Genomic DNA, 21,798 nt, shown 5'->3' on the forward strand with positions numbered 1-21,798 from the left:
CATTTAAGATACTGCTTTGTGTACAAGCTTGACAGCTCTGTTCTCCCTGATTTGGGGCAGATTATAAGCTTTCCTGGATACCGAGAGGAAACGAGTCTTCCATTTTTCATTCTCTTATTTCATCCGCATTCTTCCCATCAGGATATACCAATGTCCGCATGTTTCCTTGCTTGTGAAAATGCGGGCAAATTGGACTCTTAATTCTTGGAGCTGAGACTAAAAATAGTCTTTACTTAGTCCTCCTTGTGTAGTATCACGGGTTCTTCTCCACTTGCAGCTGAAAAATCCTTGCTACTTGCTTTGCTACCAGGAGTGTCTTAACACATTCACTTTTCACAGCCTTTTGTTGTGACACAGCCTTTTTTGAAGCACTGGAACAGGATGCCAAGAGAAACTGTGGGCTCCCCATCCCTGAAATTGTTAAAGGCCAGGTTGGATGGAGCTCTGAGCAACCTGATCTAGAAGGTATCCCTGCCCATGGCAGGGGGTTGGAACTATGTGATCTTAAGGGCCTTTTCCAACCCAAACAAATCTGTGATTCTGTGACAGCTCCTAATTAACCAGTGCTTTGTCTGTACTTGTGAGCAGTGTCTTCCTTTCACAACTGATATCCTTATATGCAGCAGGGGGAGGTTCCAGACAGAATAAGCAGTTTTTATCTTCTTGGGATACAGTCTTTATGTAGTTATTGCATCTTTGATTTAAAAGGGGTGGCAAGGGGAAGGCAGCGTCCTTCTTGCTGAAATTCTTTATCTAGACTTCTGAAGTTACAGCTTCACATTTACTACAGCTTCCCTTTTTTGCAACTTAACATTTTGTTTCTGTTTCAAATGACTACCTCCTCTATGTTAGCTTTATTATGGAAAAAGTTCTATTGTAAATTGTCACTTATTAATCCTGAAATAGTTTTATTGAAAAGAAAATTCTACTGGGTAGCACACTCTGGTTGATTTTTCTTTAATTTAGAATAGTAATTATATCTTGGAAGATTATTCTCAGCAGTTGTTTTTTTTCTTAGAAGAATCTTTATTTCCAGGTATTTGTGCTTCAGACTTGAAGGGTTGTACTGAAAGGTCTTAGAGTTGCCCTTTCCAGAAGCCCTTTTTAAAACCAGATTCTGGGCACGTTTAGATTAAAACTATTTGCACTGTACTTGTCCCCAAATAGTAGAACACTTTTCCTTTACTTAAGAAGGGGATGTTTTCCAGTTAACACTCTTAATTTCCAGGGGTTTCTTGAAAATGGTCCATCCAAACAATTTCTTGATAGAAAGGATTAAAAAACCCCATCATCTTAGTAGTTGGATTTTTTTCCGTCTGTTTCTCATTTTTTCCCTCACCATGGTTAGCAAATAGTTCTTCCCACATGTATTGTTTTCCTTGAATACAAAATGTATTCAAAACTTAGGCTGAATCCTGAAATTCTATTTATGAAGGACTTGAACATTAGGAAGCTTGACACTGATGTTTCCTTTGTTGGAGGAAGGGTAAGGGAACAGAAATCTCTATGTATAAAATATTTCTTTTGCCATTTTTAACTTTATTTCTGCAAAGCTTATTGTGGTGAAATTCTGTCTGCTTTCCACCTGCTTTCCTAAACTGTCTCCCTTTAATACAGTGAGCTTTCTATATGCAAAAAGCAGCACAAAGTTGTAACTTCGCTGTCGTAGTTGGATCTTGCCTAGACTAAATTAATTCTGCATTCCTGACTGTTGTGATGTTAGTGTCACTTGCTTGAAGTTCTGTTTTTATTTTCCATCTCTTTCTGTGAGATACTTCTGTTCATTTCTTCTGGAATAATGGGCAAAATAAAACGTTAAGCTAGCATTGGTTTATGTTCCTCTTTCACTAGTCCAGAAACTCCACTTGACTTTTAGGGAAATTACCTGTAGTAAGAAAGACCTGAAAGCAATAGATATAGCAGCCTCTCTCACTGGGGGGATGTGCAGGGCTGTGGATGTGTTGTAAGACTATGGGGAAAAGATTTAGAATTCTTGCCTTTGTCTCAGCCTGTAAGAGAGTGAAAACAGTACCTAACTCACAGGATTTTTGAGGCTTGATTTTTTAACTTTTTAAAGTAATGCTGATGGCCTCTGGAAGGTGCTGCAGAAGTCATAGGGTTACTGTCTGAAGGCTGAATATCATTGTTTTTTGTTTTGTTTTGTTTTCCACTTTCCTGGCAATATATAGGCCTACCACAGTTAGGGAAAGAATTCTGTTTGGTGTCTCTTTAAAGAAAATGCAAAAGGGCTTTGCTGGGGAGAATAGAAAGGGGCTTTCTGAAGAGGTGCTGAAGACATGAAAATTCAGAGTGGTGATTGGTCACCTCTGCTTGATTGACAGGTTGCAGGGAAAAACAAAAACCCATTTGTTCTGGCTTAATGGAACTGGAAAACAGAAAATGAGTATCAGGTAAAAATTCCTTTTTTAAAATCTTTGCAGTTCTCCTATAAAAGGTGGAGTTTTTACACAAGTTTACTCCTTCCCCACTCCAATAACTTAGGAGAAGGAATTCCAGAAACAGGAATTAGTTGCTAAGCTGTGTAATGTGGGTTGTCTATGTCAGTGCGTTTTCCAGGGGGCAGGTGTTGTGGAACACCAACTGGGGTAGCTTAGCAAGAAGGCAGAGGATGGAAAGGGTGCAGTGACTAAGCCCTGAACTGGGCCCAGCTCTCTGGTTAGGCTCATGAGCAGGACGTTCAAGGGGAAGCTTTTATGTTCACTTCCTATACTGTGCCTGCTTTGTGGATAAAGTCTGTCAGTTTCTACTGCTATCAATTTGGAATCTTTCATGAGCATTATTACAAAATTCACTGGAAAGTGAATAGCTTAAAAAGTAAGCTTTGTTTTAAAGTAACTTCCATCTAGCAGTATACTGTCATGCAGATTTTATAATAAATTTCGATGTCAGCACCACAGTTTTGAGAATCATAATTGGAAATTATTAATTTCTGTTAATTATTTTGTATGTTGATGTATTTCAGATTGAAGGACAAGGACATGGTGCAGTTTTTGACTGCAAGTGCTCTCCTGATGGACAGCATTTTGCATGTACTGATTCTCACGGTCACCTTCTGATTTTTGGCTTTGGTTCCAGTAGCAAGTATGACAAGGTACAGTGCAAGATATTAATCAAAACGTTTGTCTGTGTTGAATGCATTTGTGAAAACTTTTGTTCAGAGCTTCATTTCAAGAGGGCATGTCTTGACATAATTTTGAGCCATTAATATGGGATGTTTTGGATGCCTGTTGTTGGCAATGAGATTTCTTTTACTGTCTTTTTTTACATTATGGGAACATTCTGTTAAGCTACTGTTTACAGGGGAAGTTCAAAATTATAATTTAAAAACAGATTTTTGGAATGAACCAGTCACTGTCTATTCTCTTAAGTGACAAAGTTACAGGTGTCTACTAATGGATCCACATGGATAATGGGAATAAGCTGCAGTGGAACTGATAATAGTTATATGTTTTACTTGAAATATTTTTCTGTTTCATAGATAAGCCCCCCAAAAGTGGGTGTGTAATAGAACTAATTCCTGCTATCTATATTTAAATATTGCATACCTGTGAGGGAATTATTTACAAAAAATGTATTATGCTTTAGTAATGCAAATGTCTGTTAATGAAGTACTATCATGGATGCCTTTATGCTTACACAGCAATATTCCACCATTAGTGTGATTAAAATATTATACCTTTATTCTAATGTCATAGTCTCTACATTGTGTATTCTGAGTGTGGGTGTCCTGCCACAGACCCTCATGACTGTAAAGATAAGTGGTGTTAATTTTTTTTCCTTTGTGGAGGAACATGCTCTGGGAACCATACAGGCTTGGAGTGTCCACAAGATGTTAGTTCTTCTTTTACTGCCCAGGAATGAAATGAGGTGTGTCTCTTCTCCCTTTTCCTAAGACTTTAGTAGACCTATCTGCTCCATTTTCATCTCCGCTTCTGGTTGCTGACACTTGAATGCTGTTGGTGAAGTGCTGTGTTTTGGATCTTGACTCCTTCTTTGGGTCTTTGGACTCAGGCTGAGTTTGAAATCATTTTGGCAAACAGCAGTGCAGAGGCACTTGAAGGAGGGAGAGCAAAAGGAGTTTTAATCTTTGTCTTGTAAGCTACTGGATTTCTTTCTGTAGTCTTACAGAAGGATTTGCATTTGGGGATTTAGTTTTTCTCATTGTTTCTCAACTATGATTTGAAGTCCTCATTACTAAGCTGCTGTTGGTATCCCTCAGTTATTACTAAATGTGCATTTCCCCTTCCATTCCAAATAAAACAAAGAAATAGAGACATTGCAAGCAAGAAAAATCAGGATTCAGATAATTTTCTTCGTGTTTCAAGATTCTTACTGTTCCAAACTTTAAAGCCTGTTGTAAAAAGGCTTTTTTCTTACCATGTCCATGGATTGCTTCAGGTTTCTTTTTCTCTTCAATTATTTTGGAACTATGTAGTTCTCTGCTACTTTGTAATACTGGAAATTAAATTGGAACTGTGAGTCTTTTGGTCTTTGCTGTGATAGATCAGAATTTTCCCTTGTACTGCCATTTGAGAATTTACCTGTGAGGGAATAAATCTGTTTGTAGAATGAATACAGTTGCTTTTCGCTGCTTGAATTCTACAGACCCTTGGCTGTCTTGGGGTTTTTGCTGCAGTCCCTGAGAAAAGATTGTTTTAAATTTTTCCCTTATTGAATGATTTTAAATAATCCTCTACAGCTGTTGCTGTGCCAATGTTACTCTTGGCATTCTTGATCATAGAAGAAATGGGGGTAGGTAGGACTTACGTTTGTTACCACTTTAATCTCAGTCTTCACTCGCAGAAAACTCAGCTTGGAAGTGTCTTCCCTGTGTAGTTTCATCACCTTCGTTTTTGTCTGACCTGATTTATGGGAAAATGTGACTACAGGTAGGTAGGTGCTGGAGATGGCGGGGTTTATTTCTGTCGTTCTCCCCTCAGATACTGGGGAGGGTTTCAGACATCTTGTCAGACTATTTTCTAGGAGGATATGTGTTTTTTGGCCTTTAAAGTATTTCCCATCTCTCTGGGGAAATGAATTTTACAGGAGAAAGAAGCATGGTAACCTGTCCTGTATTCCTACATTTTTGAATTGACAGTGATTATAGCTGTGATAGTGTTAACTCCACTGAGAGAATAAGCTCTTGTTTTTCTACATCTTTGTTTTTTCATGTTATGTTCAGATAGTATCTACATTTAGTAGTTGACTGTAATCAATGCCTAGGCTTTCTTTCCCCTGCAGTGTGATCCTGGCCACAATGAAGATGAATGGAGTGGGTTTTTTGTTTGGTGTTTGTGGCTTTTTTTTTTTATTTTTTTTTTTTTTTTTTTTGATGATACATTTTTGGGAAGTAATTCTTTTGTGGGGGAAAATAAAAAGAATACATGTGCTGCTTGTTCAGGGTTCCTTGAACCATTCTTAGCTGAAATCTGAGTGTGTCATCACCAGAATTGAGCTGAGTTCACTGTCAACAGGGCACGTGCACTTCAGCAGTTCTTGATTAGATGGAAACTTGTCTGGGAATGCCTAGCTGTTCTAAAGTGTAAGGTACTATGTTGTTGATTTTAAATCATAGAATATTCTGAGTTGAAAGAGACCCACTGGGATAGAGACCAACTCCTAGCTCTGCACAGAACAGATCATATGCCTGAGGGCATTGTCCAAATGCTTTTTGAACTCTGGCAGTCTTGATGCCATGACCACTTTCTTGGGGAGCCTGATCTCTGAGCTTTCTAAGGCATTTGTTTCTGCACACTGCCCAAACCACAGTACTTAGCTGCAGGTTGACAGTTCATGTATGATGGATTGGTGCAGTACTGGAGAAAACCTCTTTGTGTAACTGTGCCTATTTGGAGAAACTGAGCATTTTGAATGTGTGATTGGAAGAGAATCTCTCTCTAGAGCTCAGACCTTGTGGAAAGCTTTTGTGCTCATCCCCAACCTTGGTTTGTGAAGTTATATGAGTAGAAGACTCCTATGCAAATGGTGATGTGATATCATTTTATTGTCATGAATTTAGCCTCTAATAATATATAAACAAGTAAATCTCATTGTTAGTACTTCTGGCTGGTTTTCTGATGGAATGTCTAATTTTTCTGATTTTTCTCAGGATATTTTCCTGGATTCCAGTAGGGATGTTCTACCAGAGAGTTGTCCTGAGCTTGTGTTCACCAAGAAATGCCACATTATCTTATGGAGTACAAAATTGTTATTTACTCTCTCTATTATGCTTGATTGTAATACATAGTACCCAGATGTGTAATTGCAACAAAGTCCCTTTTGATCTTGTACCGGGTCTTCCTTTTCCTTGCAAAACCTGGGGTGCAAACTACACTGTACAGCCAAGACACAACATAAAAGTCACAAATTGTATGACCTTGCCATTGGAAAGTTTTTTCTCAGTGTTGGAAGTACTTAACAGGAAGACTTATACTAGGTGTAAGTGATGCGTATTCTATTATGTTTTTTGGAGACATTGTAAGTCCTCCTGGGGGACCTGTCTCTATCATATTGAGCTGTTGTGGGATGAAGAAACTAAGGTGGTAATCAGGCCTTGATTCTGTCAGTCAGACACAAGAAAGCATTTTTATCTTTCTCATTCAGCCTCTGTTAACAAAGAATCTGGCAGCAAGATTTCATTCAGTCAGCTTTTTACTGCAGTGGGATATCACCTTGTCCATATGCATTTTGTAAGAGTAGTCTTTTGAATCTCTGAAGTGAATCCTTTGCCATTGCATCTTTCCTTGTATCTTTTCAATTTCTTCCTGTTGTTATTTTTCTGAGTTTTTGTGAGGTCTAGATCCCATGATTCCTATGATTTTTTTTCCCAATTCTTTTTTTTAATCCACTTCATATGGATATACTTTCTGATGACGTAGTTGACAAATGCCTGTTGTCATCTTCGTTTCCTGGTCTTCTTGCTTCCAGGAGGGAGATATTTTTCATTGAGAGACCAGACCTCTGAGCAGCTGCTGTAATCTCTGCCTTACTGATTTCTATATAACAAGTTACTGGAAACTGTGTTAAGGATTGGTCATGATAGAGCATACTCTCCAGAAATTAGAGGATGTTCTATGACAACTTGGGCATTCTTTTCTCCATGCTCAAAAGACAAGATTTTTTTTGAGATCTATATGCATTGAGTCAATCATTTAACTGTTTTATACTGCACTGGAAGTCTTAATTTGTGCAAATGATGATTTTATGATTTGATTTTCACTTGTTTGTATTTCACTGAAAACATGAGCTGCCACGTAGTCGGCTTGCCAGTAGGTGGTCTTGGGATGTGTAGTATATGCATCAGCTTCTCTTCTGTTCACTTTTTCTTTTCTCCTTGTGCTTCAATATCTTTCTTATAACACAATGCTCAGACACGTGCCAGTGAGGGATGGAGCATACGTCTTTTTATATTTATTTGGACAAAAATTTCTTCAGTCTTGAGGGTCTGTGGAAAGTCATCTATAATAAATTAGGAGCAGGTGGACAGAAATAAAAAAGAAAACTTACTGAAAAATTCAATTTTTATTTTGGCTTTATTTTATTGACTTAAACTTTTTATAATATCTAGCATTATAGTAAGGATATATATGTATATATGTATTGATGGTGTTAATATATTTGGCAACATCCTGATACAATAAATATTTTCCTTAGTCTTCTCCTTGTGCCATATCTCAACTCTATGACATAATTTTTTTTTATCAGAAAATTTATTCATATATTCAGACTGTAGAAGAAAATTTATAAACTAATACATTAATGCTGTATTTGGTCAGATGTCTTCTAGTATTTAAATACTATCTCATTCCCCTATTCTTTGAATGCTTCCCACCCTCAAACATGTGGATTATTCTCTTTGCAGTGTAATACAGAAAAGAGTACTTTGAAACAAAATAATAATGGAGTCATTAAATGTTCCCCTTTAAACTGAAATAAACACATCAGCTTATAGCTCTGTTTTTTGCGAAAGTGACCATGAGTACCACAGTTAAAAATACTTTTGGCAGTTCTCTTCTGTATGCTTTTGTAATAGGTTCTTTAAAAAATTACAAAATGGCTTTGTTTACAGATAGCAGATCAGATGTTCTTTCATAGTGATTATCGGCCCCTTATCCGTGATGCCAACAACTTTGTCCTGGATGAACAGACACAGCAGGCTCCACACCTTATGCCTCCCCCATTTTTGGTTGATGTGGATGGCAACCCTCATCCTGCAAGGTATCAAAGACTAGTTCCTGGTCGTGAGAACTGCAGGGAGGAACAGCTTATTCCTCAGATGGGAGTGACATCTTCAGGTATGGAAAATTTCACTACACTGAACAGTAGTCTATCTAGTCACCTTCAGTTGTTCTGGACTTTCACTTTGTCCTTTTTCTTCATTTATGGGTGTAGTAGTTTATGTAGCGTGGAAGAATTACAATGTCTTTGGCACTGATTGTTTGTGACAATTTCATTTGCAGTATTGTCATCAATCAAGTTGGCACTAGTTGGTGCTACGACACTAGTTAGCTCAGAGTTCATTTCATTACTGGAGCAATGTATAATGCTGTGTGAGCTCTCAGTTATCTCTTTGGGATAAGATTTCCTGCTTTAGAAAATCTAGGAAATAGATTGATCCTCCACAGATCAGTTAAAAAAGGTAACACCTACAAGAGTGGAAAAATGATAAGATATCTGAAAGAAGCAAAATTCTCTTCCTCTTTAATTGAAGACAGTCATTAATTTTAAGCTTTGGTGATTTGGTTAAAGAATTGAAGACTTGATAAAGATAGAAAATCTAGGAAATTCATAGAAAGTTTTATTCTCATGCACATGGCATGAGAAGAGCATGCATATATTGGGCCAATGGTTGGCTGTTGGAAACTGCCTAAAGGTGTTTCACATGGGTAGGGATGGAAAAACAATGCCTATTTATTAGGTGTCACTAGTTTGATGTTAGCATGAATAAGCAAACAGTGACTGGTGAAAGTAGCTTTAAATGTTTTCAAAATAAGTGTTGTTAACCATATGGATATTCTTGAAAATATGTGAAAACTATTCCTGTAAATTGTATGTTCATGATAGTGAAACCTGTGGTGTGTCAGACGTTCCAGGAGGGTTAACTGAGAGTGTTTTTACCAAAAAATCTCTTTAACCTTATTTGTAGACCTCAGGATTATAGGGCAGTGAATATTTAAATATTTTTAGGGGAGGATTTCCATATTTCCTCCAAAATTACAGGAAGAAATGCTACCTGAGAAGCAACTGTAAGAAGGAAAATACCCTTCCTGTTGAATGTGAATTTCTTAGCTAGTGGCTTTGAAACAAAGCTTGATTTTAAGGGAAGGATGCTACTTTAGTTCATCGTTAAAGTGTGAATCATTGTTAAAGAAGTTGCATTGGGAAATTCTCCAAATTTGAAAATATCCTGGGCACATTCTTCAATATATTTTGAAACAAGTCAGACTCTGCACACAGACCCAACAAAATCAAATTTAGTGGTCTGTCTGCATGACACATGAATGCCTTTAGGAAGATGATGTCCTTAGCATTTTGTATAATAACAGTGAGCCATCTGCTAGATTGACAGGTGATAGAGAGACTATAAGACGTTTTTCTACCTTTTTAAAATATAGCAACAATGCAGTTGTATGCAGACCTAAACGGTGTTTGTATATTTTATATGTTCCCTTCCACTAAGTAAGTTCCTTTTCTTTCTGAAGCTTTGTTGTAGGATTTGATGCATCTCACTCAGAGCGCTGACCATTTATTTCTTGTTAAGTTTTCTGTAGGAACTTTTAAGAGTAGGGGGAATTCAGATAGTCATACTTGATTTGTTGCCTTGATGAAGATGAAGCTCCTCTAAACCAGATGCTTTGTAAAAATCAAATATACACCAGTGTCTTTATTATTTCATTTAAAAAGAAACCACTTGCTGTTTATTGCTAAGGCATTGTCTCACAGTCTACATACATAAAAACATTAATTTTGTTTAGATAGCAGTTTCCTTATTTAAGATCATTCTTGGGTTATTAGTATTATTTCCCATTCTTCTCCGTAGACAGTATGTCTGCTCATGAGATCGACAAATTAATCTGTCTCACTTACATGAGTCAGAAAACATCCATATCTGTGGTTATACCCCAGCTCATTCCGTTATTCCAACATTCTGCTGCTTGAGGGAAGTTGACTTCAATAACCTTTAAAGCCTGAGAGCACTATTTTAAATATTTATGTTTTTTCTGCATACTGTTAAGAGATAACAGCTTCTGTGCAGCCACATAATCAAAGCTCTTCATTTCATAGCACAATTACTATAATATCTAGTCTTTGATCTCACAAAGTGCAGTTTATTCTTTAATACTTCTTTGGAATCATGCTTGAAAAATAATTTCTATATCTTGTTTCTTTTAACATTGTTATTCCTCATTAATTGTTTTGCAAGTTTTGTTTCTCTTGACCAGAGCTTCCCACTATTACACTCCACCATCTCATTATTCTCTCTGTAGATGTCTGATTTCTTTTTGAATCAGCACTGTAACCCTTGTCTTTTTCTCTATACCTCCCTAACTGATTTTTGTGATCATTGTAAGTATAAAAACAGGTTTTGTGTTCATGCTTATGTGCGGTGTATTTTGCTTGCTGCTCAGAAACAGTATTATCACCTTGTAATCATTTCTTTGAAACTGTTTCCCATCTTCTATTCAGAAGACCTACCCAAAAGGAAGTTTCTCAGCTGTTGTACATACCAAAGAAAATTACTATTACTTGATCTGTGTGGTCATTATGTCCATGTGGAGCTCAATTAAACATTTTTACTGCTTGGTGTTCTGCAGTATAGATAATTGTTTTCTAATTAAGTTAGACCTTCTTGATGTAGTTCTTTCATTGAAACTTATAAAGTGGTTTTTAATACATTTGAGACAGGCTAATCTTGCATTTGACCAATTTGCATTGACTGAGCTGACAAACAACATTTGTGTTAAGCTTCTGCGGCTTGCTGGCACTTGATCAAATTTAACCTTTTATTAGAAGTGAAATGTGGTCATCTTGACCTTGCTCCAGAAAATAATAATGGTCTCAAATATATAAGAAAAGAAGTTGTCCTGTTTTAAGAAATGGCTGTTAGAAAAATAAGTATTAGTCCATAGTTACATGTATGATAATTTACTGTACTTGTTTTAAAGCTAAAACTTAGATGAGCTGTCTGTAACATTAATTTCCTAAAAATTAACATTTGTGTGTTGTTCTCCTCTTTATTTTACTTCACAGGATTGAATCAAGTTCTTAGTCAGCAAGTAAATCAAGAAATTAGTCCGTTGGATAGCATGATTCAAAGACTTCAGCAAGAGCAGGACCAGAGACGTTCTGGGGAGGCAGGAACCAGTAGCACCAGCAGGATAAGCAGAGGTAGATTACTGGGGGATGGGTGCTGAGACTGGGAGCTGGAAAACATAAACCCTGTTATCTTGTCCATGATCTGTGCATTATGTTGATCTAGTAGAAAGGAGGTATGTGGAAAGGGGCTGTAGAAAATCATACCGCTTTCCTATAGTTCTTTTTGCCTTTTGCAAAACGTTGGGGTTCTTAACATTACAGATTTATCTTTGTTACTGTCTCCTCACTCAGGGAATAGCAGCAGCTGCGTTCCCTTAGAAGTAGCTACCCTGCTTTTTAATCTGGAATTGGCCATCTAGTTGTTTGAAATCTAACTTCTTTCAAATAAAGACACAGGAGAAAGAAAAGTGGAAGGAACTACTTATTTCTCTGCAAAATTGTTCTACGTTTCAGTGTCTTACACTAGAGTACAAAGTAGGTTTCAACACCTGAAAAATTATGGTTAGCAATCCACTGGAGTAAGCAGCATTAGCTTGTGTGTGTAAGGATATGGAAAAATGTTGATGCTTTTCTACTGGCTAGGTGTTTAAAGGCTCTTGCATGTGTGTGTGATTTTGTTTTGGGTTGGTTTGGTTTTGTTATTTTTAACCTCTTTACCATTTCAGTTTTTTGTCTGTAATTTTTACAGCTTGATTCCTAATTTCGAGTCTTGAGGCTTTCTTTTTTTGAAGGTAGAAGACTGTTTAAGGAGCACACTGATTCAGTGACATAGCTCACTGTTCTATAACACAGATCTAGAGTGCTGTAGCAATAGTCAGCTTTGCATAAATGTTTTCAAAGGTATTTTTAAAGAAGCAAACATTTGCTTCACTTCAGATTGTTGGTACATCTGCTTCTTTTCAGTGTGAATTTCTAAACAGAGTGCTGCAGCTCAGTAGCTGTTTGTGCTGTATTGTGTTGACTGTAGAAACTGCTGAAATATTTAAACTCAGTTAATATGATTTATTTCAAAGTAACAGGTCAAGTAAAGTTATTTTTTCCATTTCATTCCAAGATTTTCTTTTCAAATGCTTCCCTCAGAATTTCAGATAAAGAACTATTGTTTTTTGACTTCTTAGGGTCTGTAAGCTCTACCTCAGAAGTACATTCCCCACCAAACATAGGGTTAAGGCGCAGTGGACAAATTGAAGGTGTGCGTCAGATGCACAGCAATGCACCGAGAAGTGAAATAGCCACGGAGCGGGACCTTGTGGCTTGGAGTCGCAGGGTGGTAGTGCCTGAACTGTCTTCTGGTGTAGCCAGGTAAACACAGATAGAGTTTCTTTTCGAATCAGTTTCAGTTTGAAATCACTTGTGTATCACTTGAAAAATCTTGGAATTCCAGAAGGATTGGGAATAAAAATTGTCCATTTAATGAATGACACAGTAATTGAATTTGTATAGGCAATGGACTCTAGTTGCCTCAATATCTTCTGACTTGTAGCATAAGAATGCATGTTTTCATTCCTGTCATTATATGGCATTTTATGGCTAGAATACTGACCTAATCTATTAAGTGCCTGAGATGAATTTTAGTTTCCAAACTGGAACTTTAATTTTTTCAGTAATTTCCTCTTGTGATGAATACTTAAATCAGAAAGTCAAAAAACCTACTTGCTATAGTCAAGCCTAAACTGCTCTGTTTAATGAAATAAGATGAAAATCTTACTTTGTTTGAAAAAAACTAATTTAAAGCCATATGCTAACTGTTAAGAGAATTGCTGTTCGAAGAATGTTATAGATTTTGAATGTCTGTATTCTTTGGTTTGGAATAGATCCTCTCATTGTGGTAATGTCCTTTGAAATTAACATCTCCGTTTTCTTTTTTCAGTAGGCAGGAAGAATGGAGAACAGCAAAGGGAGAAGAAGAAATAAGGGTATATCGATCGGAAGAGAAAAGAAAACATGTAATGAGTCACATTCCAAGAGAAAACAAAATACCTACTTTCTCTAAGGTAAGCAGTCCACCTGTAACTTATCATAGAATGAAGCATAAAATTTAATTGAATTAGTTGGGTCACATAAATTTCCATTCTTCTTCTCAGTTTTAAATTTACAAACCGGGGTGCAGGAGTTTGTTTACCTCCCCAGAATGGGGAAGCCTGTCTGTACTGATGCTTCAGCATGTTCTTAATAATAAACAACATGGATTGCTTTCAGAAGCGTGGGGGAAATCCCTACAAATCTGCTGTTAGGCACATGATTTGCTGTAGGGAGTCTTGTCACTGTTAATCAATACACCCTGCTACTGTTGTCTGTTTGACATACCATTCTGTGGAAAGGTTCTATTAAAACTCAAGTCACAGTTCTTAACTTTAACACATTAAACACATCTCCAAATAGAGAACTGGGTATTTTCTCTCATGGTACCCTAGAAATCATATTGTGGGCTGTTATGGGATATATCTAAATCATGCTTTTTTCTAGACCTGGGAGTACATTTTCAGAAAAAAAGAAAACAGGATAGATTAAGTAGAAGGAAATAAGTTTTTTTAAGAATTAAAATGTCATAAGTGACTTGGTTTTTTTAATATAACTTGCGGAGAAATTTTAATCTTACATCTTTTTGCTGGTTAAAAAAATTGAAGGATAAATATTCTGTGTTTACAGAAAGCTTTTATGTCTTTTTGTTTAAAATTAGTTTTAACTATGAATTGCACATGCTTATTTATGCTTTTCTAGCTAAATAACCAACTATGTTTTTGTAATAAAGGAAGTAAATTTTAGCAACTGTAAAGGAGAAGCCATGCTTTGCGTTTTGTAGTATCCTTAATGTAGAGGAGATTCTTTTCACCCTTAGTCGAAAGCTTGTAAAATGCAGCCTTCAGGAACACCTGCAAATGGGAGCAATTACAATTGAAAAGTAAAAATCACTTATGGGATCTAAGGAGAAAAATAAATAAATGAAATAAAAAGAACAAGTAGGCAAAAGACTGCAACTCCTAACCATTAGAGTACCATACTTAATGCCTGTGCTGTTTATTGTTGGCTTTCTTGTGGAGGAAGGAACTGAAATTGAAACCAACCTGAAATAAGTAAATTCCAGATGCTTTGTAGTCATTCTGTAATTTTTAATAATGATGAAATAATTTTATATGTAGTAGAGTAAGTTTGAGATGAGCAAATTTATATTAGATGTTAAAATTGAGTATTGTTTTGCTACTTTTTCACACTCAAACAAAGTAAAGATTTCAAAAGAAGTGATGTGAAGGCCCCCCTACCCACAGTCCCCACAGTAATTTAACTTTAAATTTCTTTATTAAATTTATTTATGACTTTTTCCTTCATTTTTTTTTTCTTCTAGTAAAATTTGAATGCATTGCTTTCTTAAAAAATGGTACTGATGCACTCTTTTCAGTGCTGCAGTCACCAACATTGAGTGTTTTCCCAGGATAAACTGAAAAGAATTTGTTCAGCTTTGTCTCCAGGTTTTGTACATTGAGGGGGAAGCTTTGTGCCACATGATAGGACTCATTAGTGAAATGCCAGGACATCAGAAGTCTTTGTAACTCTTATTTTTCTTTTGGGAGTAATAGAGAATGGGCCTGACAAATTCAGATTTTAACCAAGTCTTTTCCTGTCTTTAGGGCATGTATTTTGGTGCTGAATTATACACTTTCTTTTAGTTTAATTGAACATTTACACTGCTTAAGGTTTTCTATTTTTTTTCTTTGTCTTTAGCTGCAGCCTAGTCAAAAGATCCTTCCTGATAATGTGAATTCATACCAAATTACCATTAAATTTCTAATTGGGTTACAGTTTTCCTCTAAAATATCACTAGGACACGAAAGTTTAACAGAATGGGCTAGCTGGTCCAGCATTTTGGTTTTCACAATTACTTTTATGTTATCTGTGAAACAAGTAAGCAAATGTTTTTAAAAATCCTGTTTAAAAAAATTTGTTTTGCTCTCCAAACCGTAACAGTAGCACTGAATCTTTTGAGCCCCATATTTTTATTGTTGATATTTATGTCCTTGAAATCATTCAAGTAGCAACTGCTACTTAGAAATAACAGTTTCATAAATTTATACCTGGTGAGTTCTGTGATCTGGATTCTGCATTCTCAGAATGTGAGGGAGAGAGCTTGGTAAATCCTTTAGTCACTTTCCACCTTTCTTCTGAGGAAATAACAAGAAACCCCAGGCAATCATGGTCTTTTCATTTGAGTATGTAAGTAAATTTTCTATATAAAAATTACTGATATACTTAGTAATACTTTCAGAACACTCGAAGCCTTCCTAAACCCTACTGAATACTTTCTTATGGCATCTTGGAATAAAAAGGTTGTATTCTTCAATAGCTGATTCTTCATTAAATGCATCTCTTTTTGGAGGACTCAAGACTCCTGAGATGTACACTAATTCAAGTCTCTTGAGTAAAATCTCAGAGGGATTCAGAAATAAGTAGATATCCCATGGGCTTTAAATAAGCACGTTTCAAGAAGAAAAAGGTGTTTGATCTTGAGTGATTGAGTATCACAATTAAATTATCTGCTCAGATTTTCATCATTTTTGTCGTTGCTTACGGTTAACATGAGCAACCCTTCTGCTCAGGAGTGTCTGAGCAACAGGAATAGTGAATTGGAATTGTCATCTTCTGTAGTGTTCACAATATATTCAGATAAACACCTGGGAAGAGAAGCAAGATTGACTGCAATCCAACAGCTGTTGTGCAATATTTTTAGGGTTGTTTTAAAAAGAAATTAATAACTTCATTACAGTTGCTCTTCTGTTGCTGTTCTTTACAGTGACGGTGTGACTTTAAATACAAGCTGTGTTAGGTTGGATATAGAACTGGAAAGCACAGTGTAAATCTTCCTTTTCCTTGAGAACACCTAGTAGGTTTTGATACTGATTCCTTGTAAGTTATATTACGGTCATGTTGCAAGACTATAGTCCTTACTACATAGTGAATTCTTACAGGTTTAATGAGAGAATTTATGATCTAAAGGAGGTGGGGAACACCTCCAAAAAATACAGGGCAAGATATTCTCTTCCAGTAATCTCTAGACCCAAGAACTACAGCATCAAGAGTTACAGAAAATGTCTCACTATATAGTACTGTCAGCTTCTCTGGGAGCAGAGTAAAACAAAGCTTGCATTTAAAACATTGTCTTCATAGGAAAATTCAGTTGTATTCACACCAGTAGGAAATACTGCTTTTTGTATCAACTTTTGAAATTTATCAGGTCTGTTCATATAATAATGATAAAATAGTATTTTCTTCTGTTCCCTTCTTCCCTTGTAACTGAAAGAAGTCAAAAATACAGAGGTAAAATGAAAAGATGGGCAAGGATAATTATTATTAGCATTTTGGATTGCAAGCTAAAGTGTAGGTCAATAAGGAAGAACACAGAGCAGCTGTAATTACATTTTGAGGAGATTTCAAAGTCCTATTGCTAATTTTTAATCCAGGGTCATTGTAGGGTGTGTTAAAAGTAGTACAGAATTATAGCTCATTCTTTATTCTTTAACAATGTCTGCAATTTAAATTGAAGTCACAGAAGTATTCTGCTATTGAAAGCCCACGTTTCTTTGACACAGGTCATATGGAAAAGTGTTTGTATACAATTGCTTAAGGGACTAATGTAGTTGTGGGGGAGAAACTAAAAACATGGGTATTTTGACCTGAGTAGTATTTAGTAAATAGTATTTAGTATCATTGACCTGCAGGCTGAATGATGAACTTGGTTTGACTTTCGAAGTCATTGATGAGGAGTAGGATTTATTCTATTATTAAACAAAAAGCTTGAAAAAACAAACAGCAAAAACTTGAACCCCAATACATTAGTGAAAGAGGACAGAATGGAATTTTTGCATCTTCAAAATGGAACTGTATTCCATACTACTTGTTTTCAGGAGCAGATGAAAGTTGAGATAAAAAACATGCTTAGGTAAATATTCTCAATCTAAATAATTAAGAGGATTAGTTTAATTAACTGCTGGGATTAGAGCATTTTGATAAATATTTAAGAATGTGAAATTTCTGTATACCAGAGGGTTGATGTGATGTGTGTCCTCGTAAAATGTGACAAAAATGAAAATATTCTTCATTATCATTAAGTGGAAATGTAATGCCAAAATTAAAAGAAACTAACATGGGAAATTGTTATGGATGGACAAAAGTAGACATAGGCCCCTGTTGTGGTGGGTGCAGATGACTGTATTGGAAACTGACAGAACCCAGAGAGGAAAAATGTGTGCTTTGTTCTGCTGAAAGTGGCTTATTTGTGTTCCACAGAAATAAATTCTTGTACTTACACGTTATTTAAGCAATACTTCTAATTAACTCTCGAGATGTTAAGAGGAAAATAATTTAAAACTCCAGAGCCTAGCATTTAGTGTCTGTTATATTTACTGCTTTTGGAACAGTTGATACTAATTTTTTACATAGATGTGATGTGCTAAGATAAAAACTAAGTAATTGTAGACACTGATTCATACTTGAGGAGACTGTGAAAGCTCTTTAGCCAAAAAGAAAATGCCAGGCAAGACCTATTTAGTGTTGGGGTCCTGATATTGGACATATGCTTGTGCCTTGCCCCTAATAAACTTTTGAGTAGAAGTTAATTCCTGTTGGCTTAAGGAAGGAGGAATCATTTCCACATAAAAAATAGATGCTGCTGGTTAGAGAAATTCCATGAAATTGCTACAGCCCAAGCTTCCCAAATTTGCTTCGGCCCTGCATGAGACTGCAGCAAAGCTATGCTTCCCAGTGCTGTCAGAGTCATAGGGACTGTAGCATGCAGTGTGGTCTGAGTTGTCAGGACACCACTGAGTTTCCACTCTCTCTCTCATAAATGATGTTACCAAGACCCCCCAGCAGTGTCCAGTATCCCTCTGAAATACAGGAAATTGCCATAATTTTTATTTCACAGAAGAGCTGTTCTGACAGGAGCTCTAGTTTCTGGTGTATCAATAGATGTGTGTGCTCTGATACTGACTGGAAGCCTTGGACAAGGTACAAGGTACCTGTCACCATATATGACTGTTCATCAAAGTGTTGAGAGAGAAAGTGATGATTGAACCTCAAATCACAGGTTATCTTGGCTTTGTTTCCCAGCCTACCGTTAGAGTTGAGAGTACAATTTCAAGCTCTTTCTTTAGGTTATGTATTGAGGGAGAGAAGGCATCAGCTGTGTTTCCTCAGTTATAGTTGAACATGCTGGTGATAATTTCATTTCGTCAGAAAATAACCTGTAGTACTTTATAGTCAAACCTTCACATTCAACTTCACCCCTCCCCCAAATAAATAAAGTTCTGTCTTACAACTTCTCTTCAGATTTTGAAAAGCTAAGTTGAGTAGGAATGATGGTAAAATATGGTTTTTTGGCAAGATGAGGCAATTGTATACCTTATGGCTCCTTTTCTCGTCCCTGCTTGAGCAGTGTGTTTAGGCAAGGTGTCATCTAGAGATCTTTTCTAACTTTATTCTATCATTCTGCTACTCATGGATAAGTACTTGTGATTTTTTTTTTTCCCGTTCTTGTTTTGGCATTGTATCTTTCCCAAAACAGTTTGTTACCCTTCAGCATCACTGTGACCCAATATTTATACAGTGGTATTACATTTTTCCATGCAGGAATGATTGGGGCAGAGGGGCTGAGGTGTTGGTTTTTTCCCCTCAAGCTTTGAACTGCCAAAAGAAAAGAGCTCTTTTCAAAACCAAAGTGCTTCAGTTTTCCAAGCATCTGTAGTTCTTTTTGAGTAGGGAAAATCTGTATTTATGATAATTGTGAGAAATTTCATGTCTGAAGAGAAACGGGGAGATAAGGTTTTAGGACTTTAGTTTCTAGAGAGAAGACATGAACATTGCAGTAAAGCTGTAACGTAGCTTCTGCAAAATATGTCTGCCATATTGTAACAGATACTTGACTGATTTGTTTCTTTGGGGTTATGTGATTCCATTCTGTTGTCCCTACTTTCTCTACTATGTTTCATGGTGAAAAAGTCACCATTCAGAAGCAGAAACAGGTTTCTATAACACTGGGTTTTGTGACCTCTTGGCTTCAGTAATGAATCTTGAGAGCTTTATGAGAACTGAGCAGCCTCGGAAGGCTGAAGGACTGAAGGCTGTGTGCTGGGTTCAGCCACTGGTCCTAGGGCTGTCTTGGAGCTGTTCTGGGTGAAGTCAGAGCAGCCTGAGGAGATCTGGTGTTTGTTGCCAGCTTGCATCCAGAAGGAGGAACAAGTGCCCCAGGTCTCAAAAGTCTCTGGCAATGTTAAAATGCTGATTGCTGAGCAATCCCATTAGAAATGTCTTTGCTGTGCTGTCAGTGATAACTTGCCCAACTAGACAGAAGGACAGAACAGAAGCACAGTATTTACTGAAGAGAGCATAGAGCAGTTTGTGTTGGCCCTCTGTGCTTTGATGAAAACTGCAACACAGCTGTACAGTGGTGTGCTGGCTTACTTTACAGTCATGCTTGCAGAAGGTGTATATCTTCTGACTGGGAGTGTGGGAGAAAAACTAGTTACTGGACTTCTGCACTTAATGATGATTGTTGTGGCTAAGGAAAACTGAATCTTAGCTGCTGTTGCTTAACCATGTTTTAATACGGCTTTTACTATAAAAAGTGGAAGTTGTTTTCCTCAACAAGAAAATTCAACCTCATGAACCAGCTTTTATCATACGTGATAGAAAAGATTTTTCTCTTTCCAACAAAAGAAAAGAAAATCAAGAAATATAGGTATAAGCAGTCTGCGCTACTAGAAGACTGTCAAAATATTAGTGCCTTTCTTTGTTTTGTTCCAGTTCTGCTTTCTTCATCTCTGGGACTGTTCAACTATGCGAGGTTTTCTTTGTTGCAGAAAGAGATAACACTGGGGAAGTGTACCTCTTTGTGGCGCCTAGAAATGTGCCCAGAAATTATTTTGTTGGATCTGAGCTAGGATGAAGTTCGACTATACAGACTATACATGCCCCCCCCCCCCCCCCCAATAGCACAAAACTCTTGCAATTTAGATCATAACTCTTTGGTTTTTTGCCAGTGATTGGGGACTAACACAAGATTGCACACTTGGTGTTGAGAGCAAGTGTTTGCATTACATATATTCTACAGGAGGAACAAAATCTCTTCATGCTGTAGCATGAAGTGTTTCTAAATCACAGCTTTATTTCATTCTTTTAAGCTTTAAAAGAACTCATATTCTTTCAAACTGACTCATTCATTTGAGCTCTTCAATGCATCATTGTACTGTTTAAAGGTCTGTATTTGCTAACAGTCATCTCTCTATGCTAAGGGATGTATTATTGTACAGGTTTCTTTTCTAACACATATGACCCCTTGGCTGCAAAATAACACTCTGGACTTCTGTTTAGGAGCTTCCTTTCCTTAGGCATTTTTAGTGTAATTCTAAGCTTATACAAGCAGCCTATCAGTAGTTATGTTTTAGCGCTTGTTTTAGTCCTTATTAACTGACATGTGCTTTGCAGAGAATGAATATTTTTAATAATTACAGATTTAAAATTTGTTTTGTGTCTGGGAAGAAATTTAATTATTTCCGTAATACACAGAACTGTTTGGTGCTTATATTCATTCAACTATGCATGTGGAGTGTTCTCTTCAGCAGTTCTTTAGTTTTGGACTTGTAACTTCTTGCCAATGCAAAAATTGTTCCTGGAATACTATTTTCAAAGAAAATGCTATGTATTAATAAAATGTATACTCAAAAATTATGTATTTTGACTTTTGTATCTTCATAGAACCATTCTCATGATAATTTACTAGATGCTAGTGACTCAAAGAAACAAGCAGCTAATCAGCACAACTACCGTACGAGATATGCAGTAGAAGAAACTGCAAGGCCTGCTGAAGAGTTGGAAAATGGACACAGTTCTTCAGATGTAAGATCCTTATTAGTGAGGCATTTTTATGTGTTCCATTTCTACTCATTAAGCTCCTGCTTCAGCTAATGAAACATTTTCGTTATACAAACAATCCACATGTTTCTAGTGGAAACTCAAGTTACATTTCTCATTGTGTGTTTCTTTTCAGCTCTAAAAAATCTTGTTGTATTAGGTTTTCACACGCTATTGTATATGTTTAGCTTTGACTTAAGAAGTAATTGACAAAGGAGAAAAATGCTCATTTGTAAGGGTATTTTACAAAGTATATGTGCAATTTGTAAGCCTAGTCAGTACTGCCCGCATGGCCTAGCAGTGTGGCCACCAACTTTAGGTAACCCTGCTTGAACAGATATTATGACCTCCAGAAGTCCCTTCCAGCCTCAATTATTCTGTACTTCTGTACATATGGTAAGGAATGTGTGAAGAGTACATAAAATTCATACTGGATTTCTGTTTGGTATTCAAAAAATGTGGAAATATGACATTAAAAACACTTAGAGTAATTTTTGAGAAGGTAATCTGGCCTTGTCAAATGGTGATAAAAAATGTTGCTCTACACCACATCTGGCCATA

At 36.5% G+C, this 21,798-nt stretch overlaps 1 protein-coding gene across 1 annotated transcript in view; it reads left to right on the plus strand.

Moving 5' to 3' along the window:
• Nucleotides 1-21,798, plus strand: part of PHIP (pleckstrin homology domain interacting protein) — a 105,827-nt gene that overhangs the window by 50,175 nt on the left and 33,854 nt on the right. Inside the window, exons 16-21 of the mRNA XM_066179652.1 lie at nt 2,984-3,112; nt 8,090-8,315; nt 11,272-11,409; nt 12,456-12,639; nt 13,208-13,331; nt 21,082-21,222. Coding sequence (XP_066035749.1) covers nt 2,984-3,112; nt 8,090-8,315; nt 11,272-11,409; nt 12,456-12,639; nt 13,208-13,331; nt 21,082-21,222 — 942 coding nt within the window. The remainder of the gene's footprint in view (nt 1-2,983; nt 3,113-8,089; nt 8,316-11,271; nt 11,410-12,455; nt 12,640-13,207; nt 13,332-21,081; nt 21,223-21,798) is intronic.

This window comes from Chamaea fasciata, unplaced genomic scaffold, assembly GCF_029207755.1.
Source record: "Chamaea fasciata isolate MVZ Bird 193981 ecotype frontalis unplaced genomic scaffold, bChaFas1.0.hap1 SCAF_3, whole genome shotgun sequence".
Classification (NCBI taxonomy): Eukaryota; Metazoa; Chordata; class Aves; order Passeriformes; family Sylviidae; genus Chamaea; species Chamaea fasciata.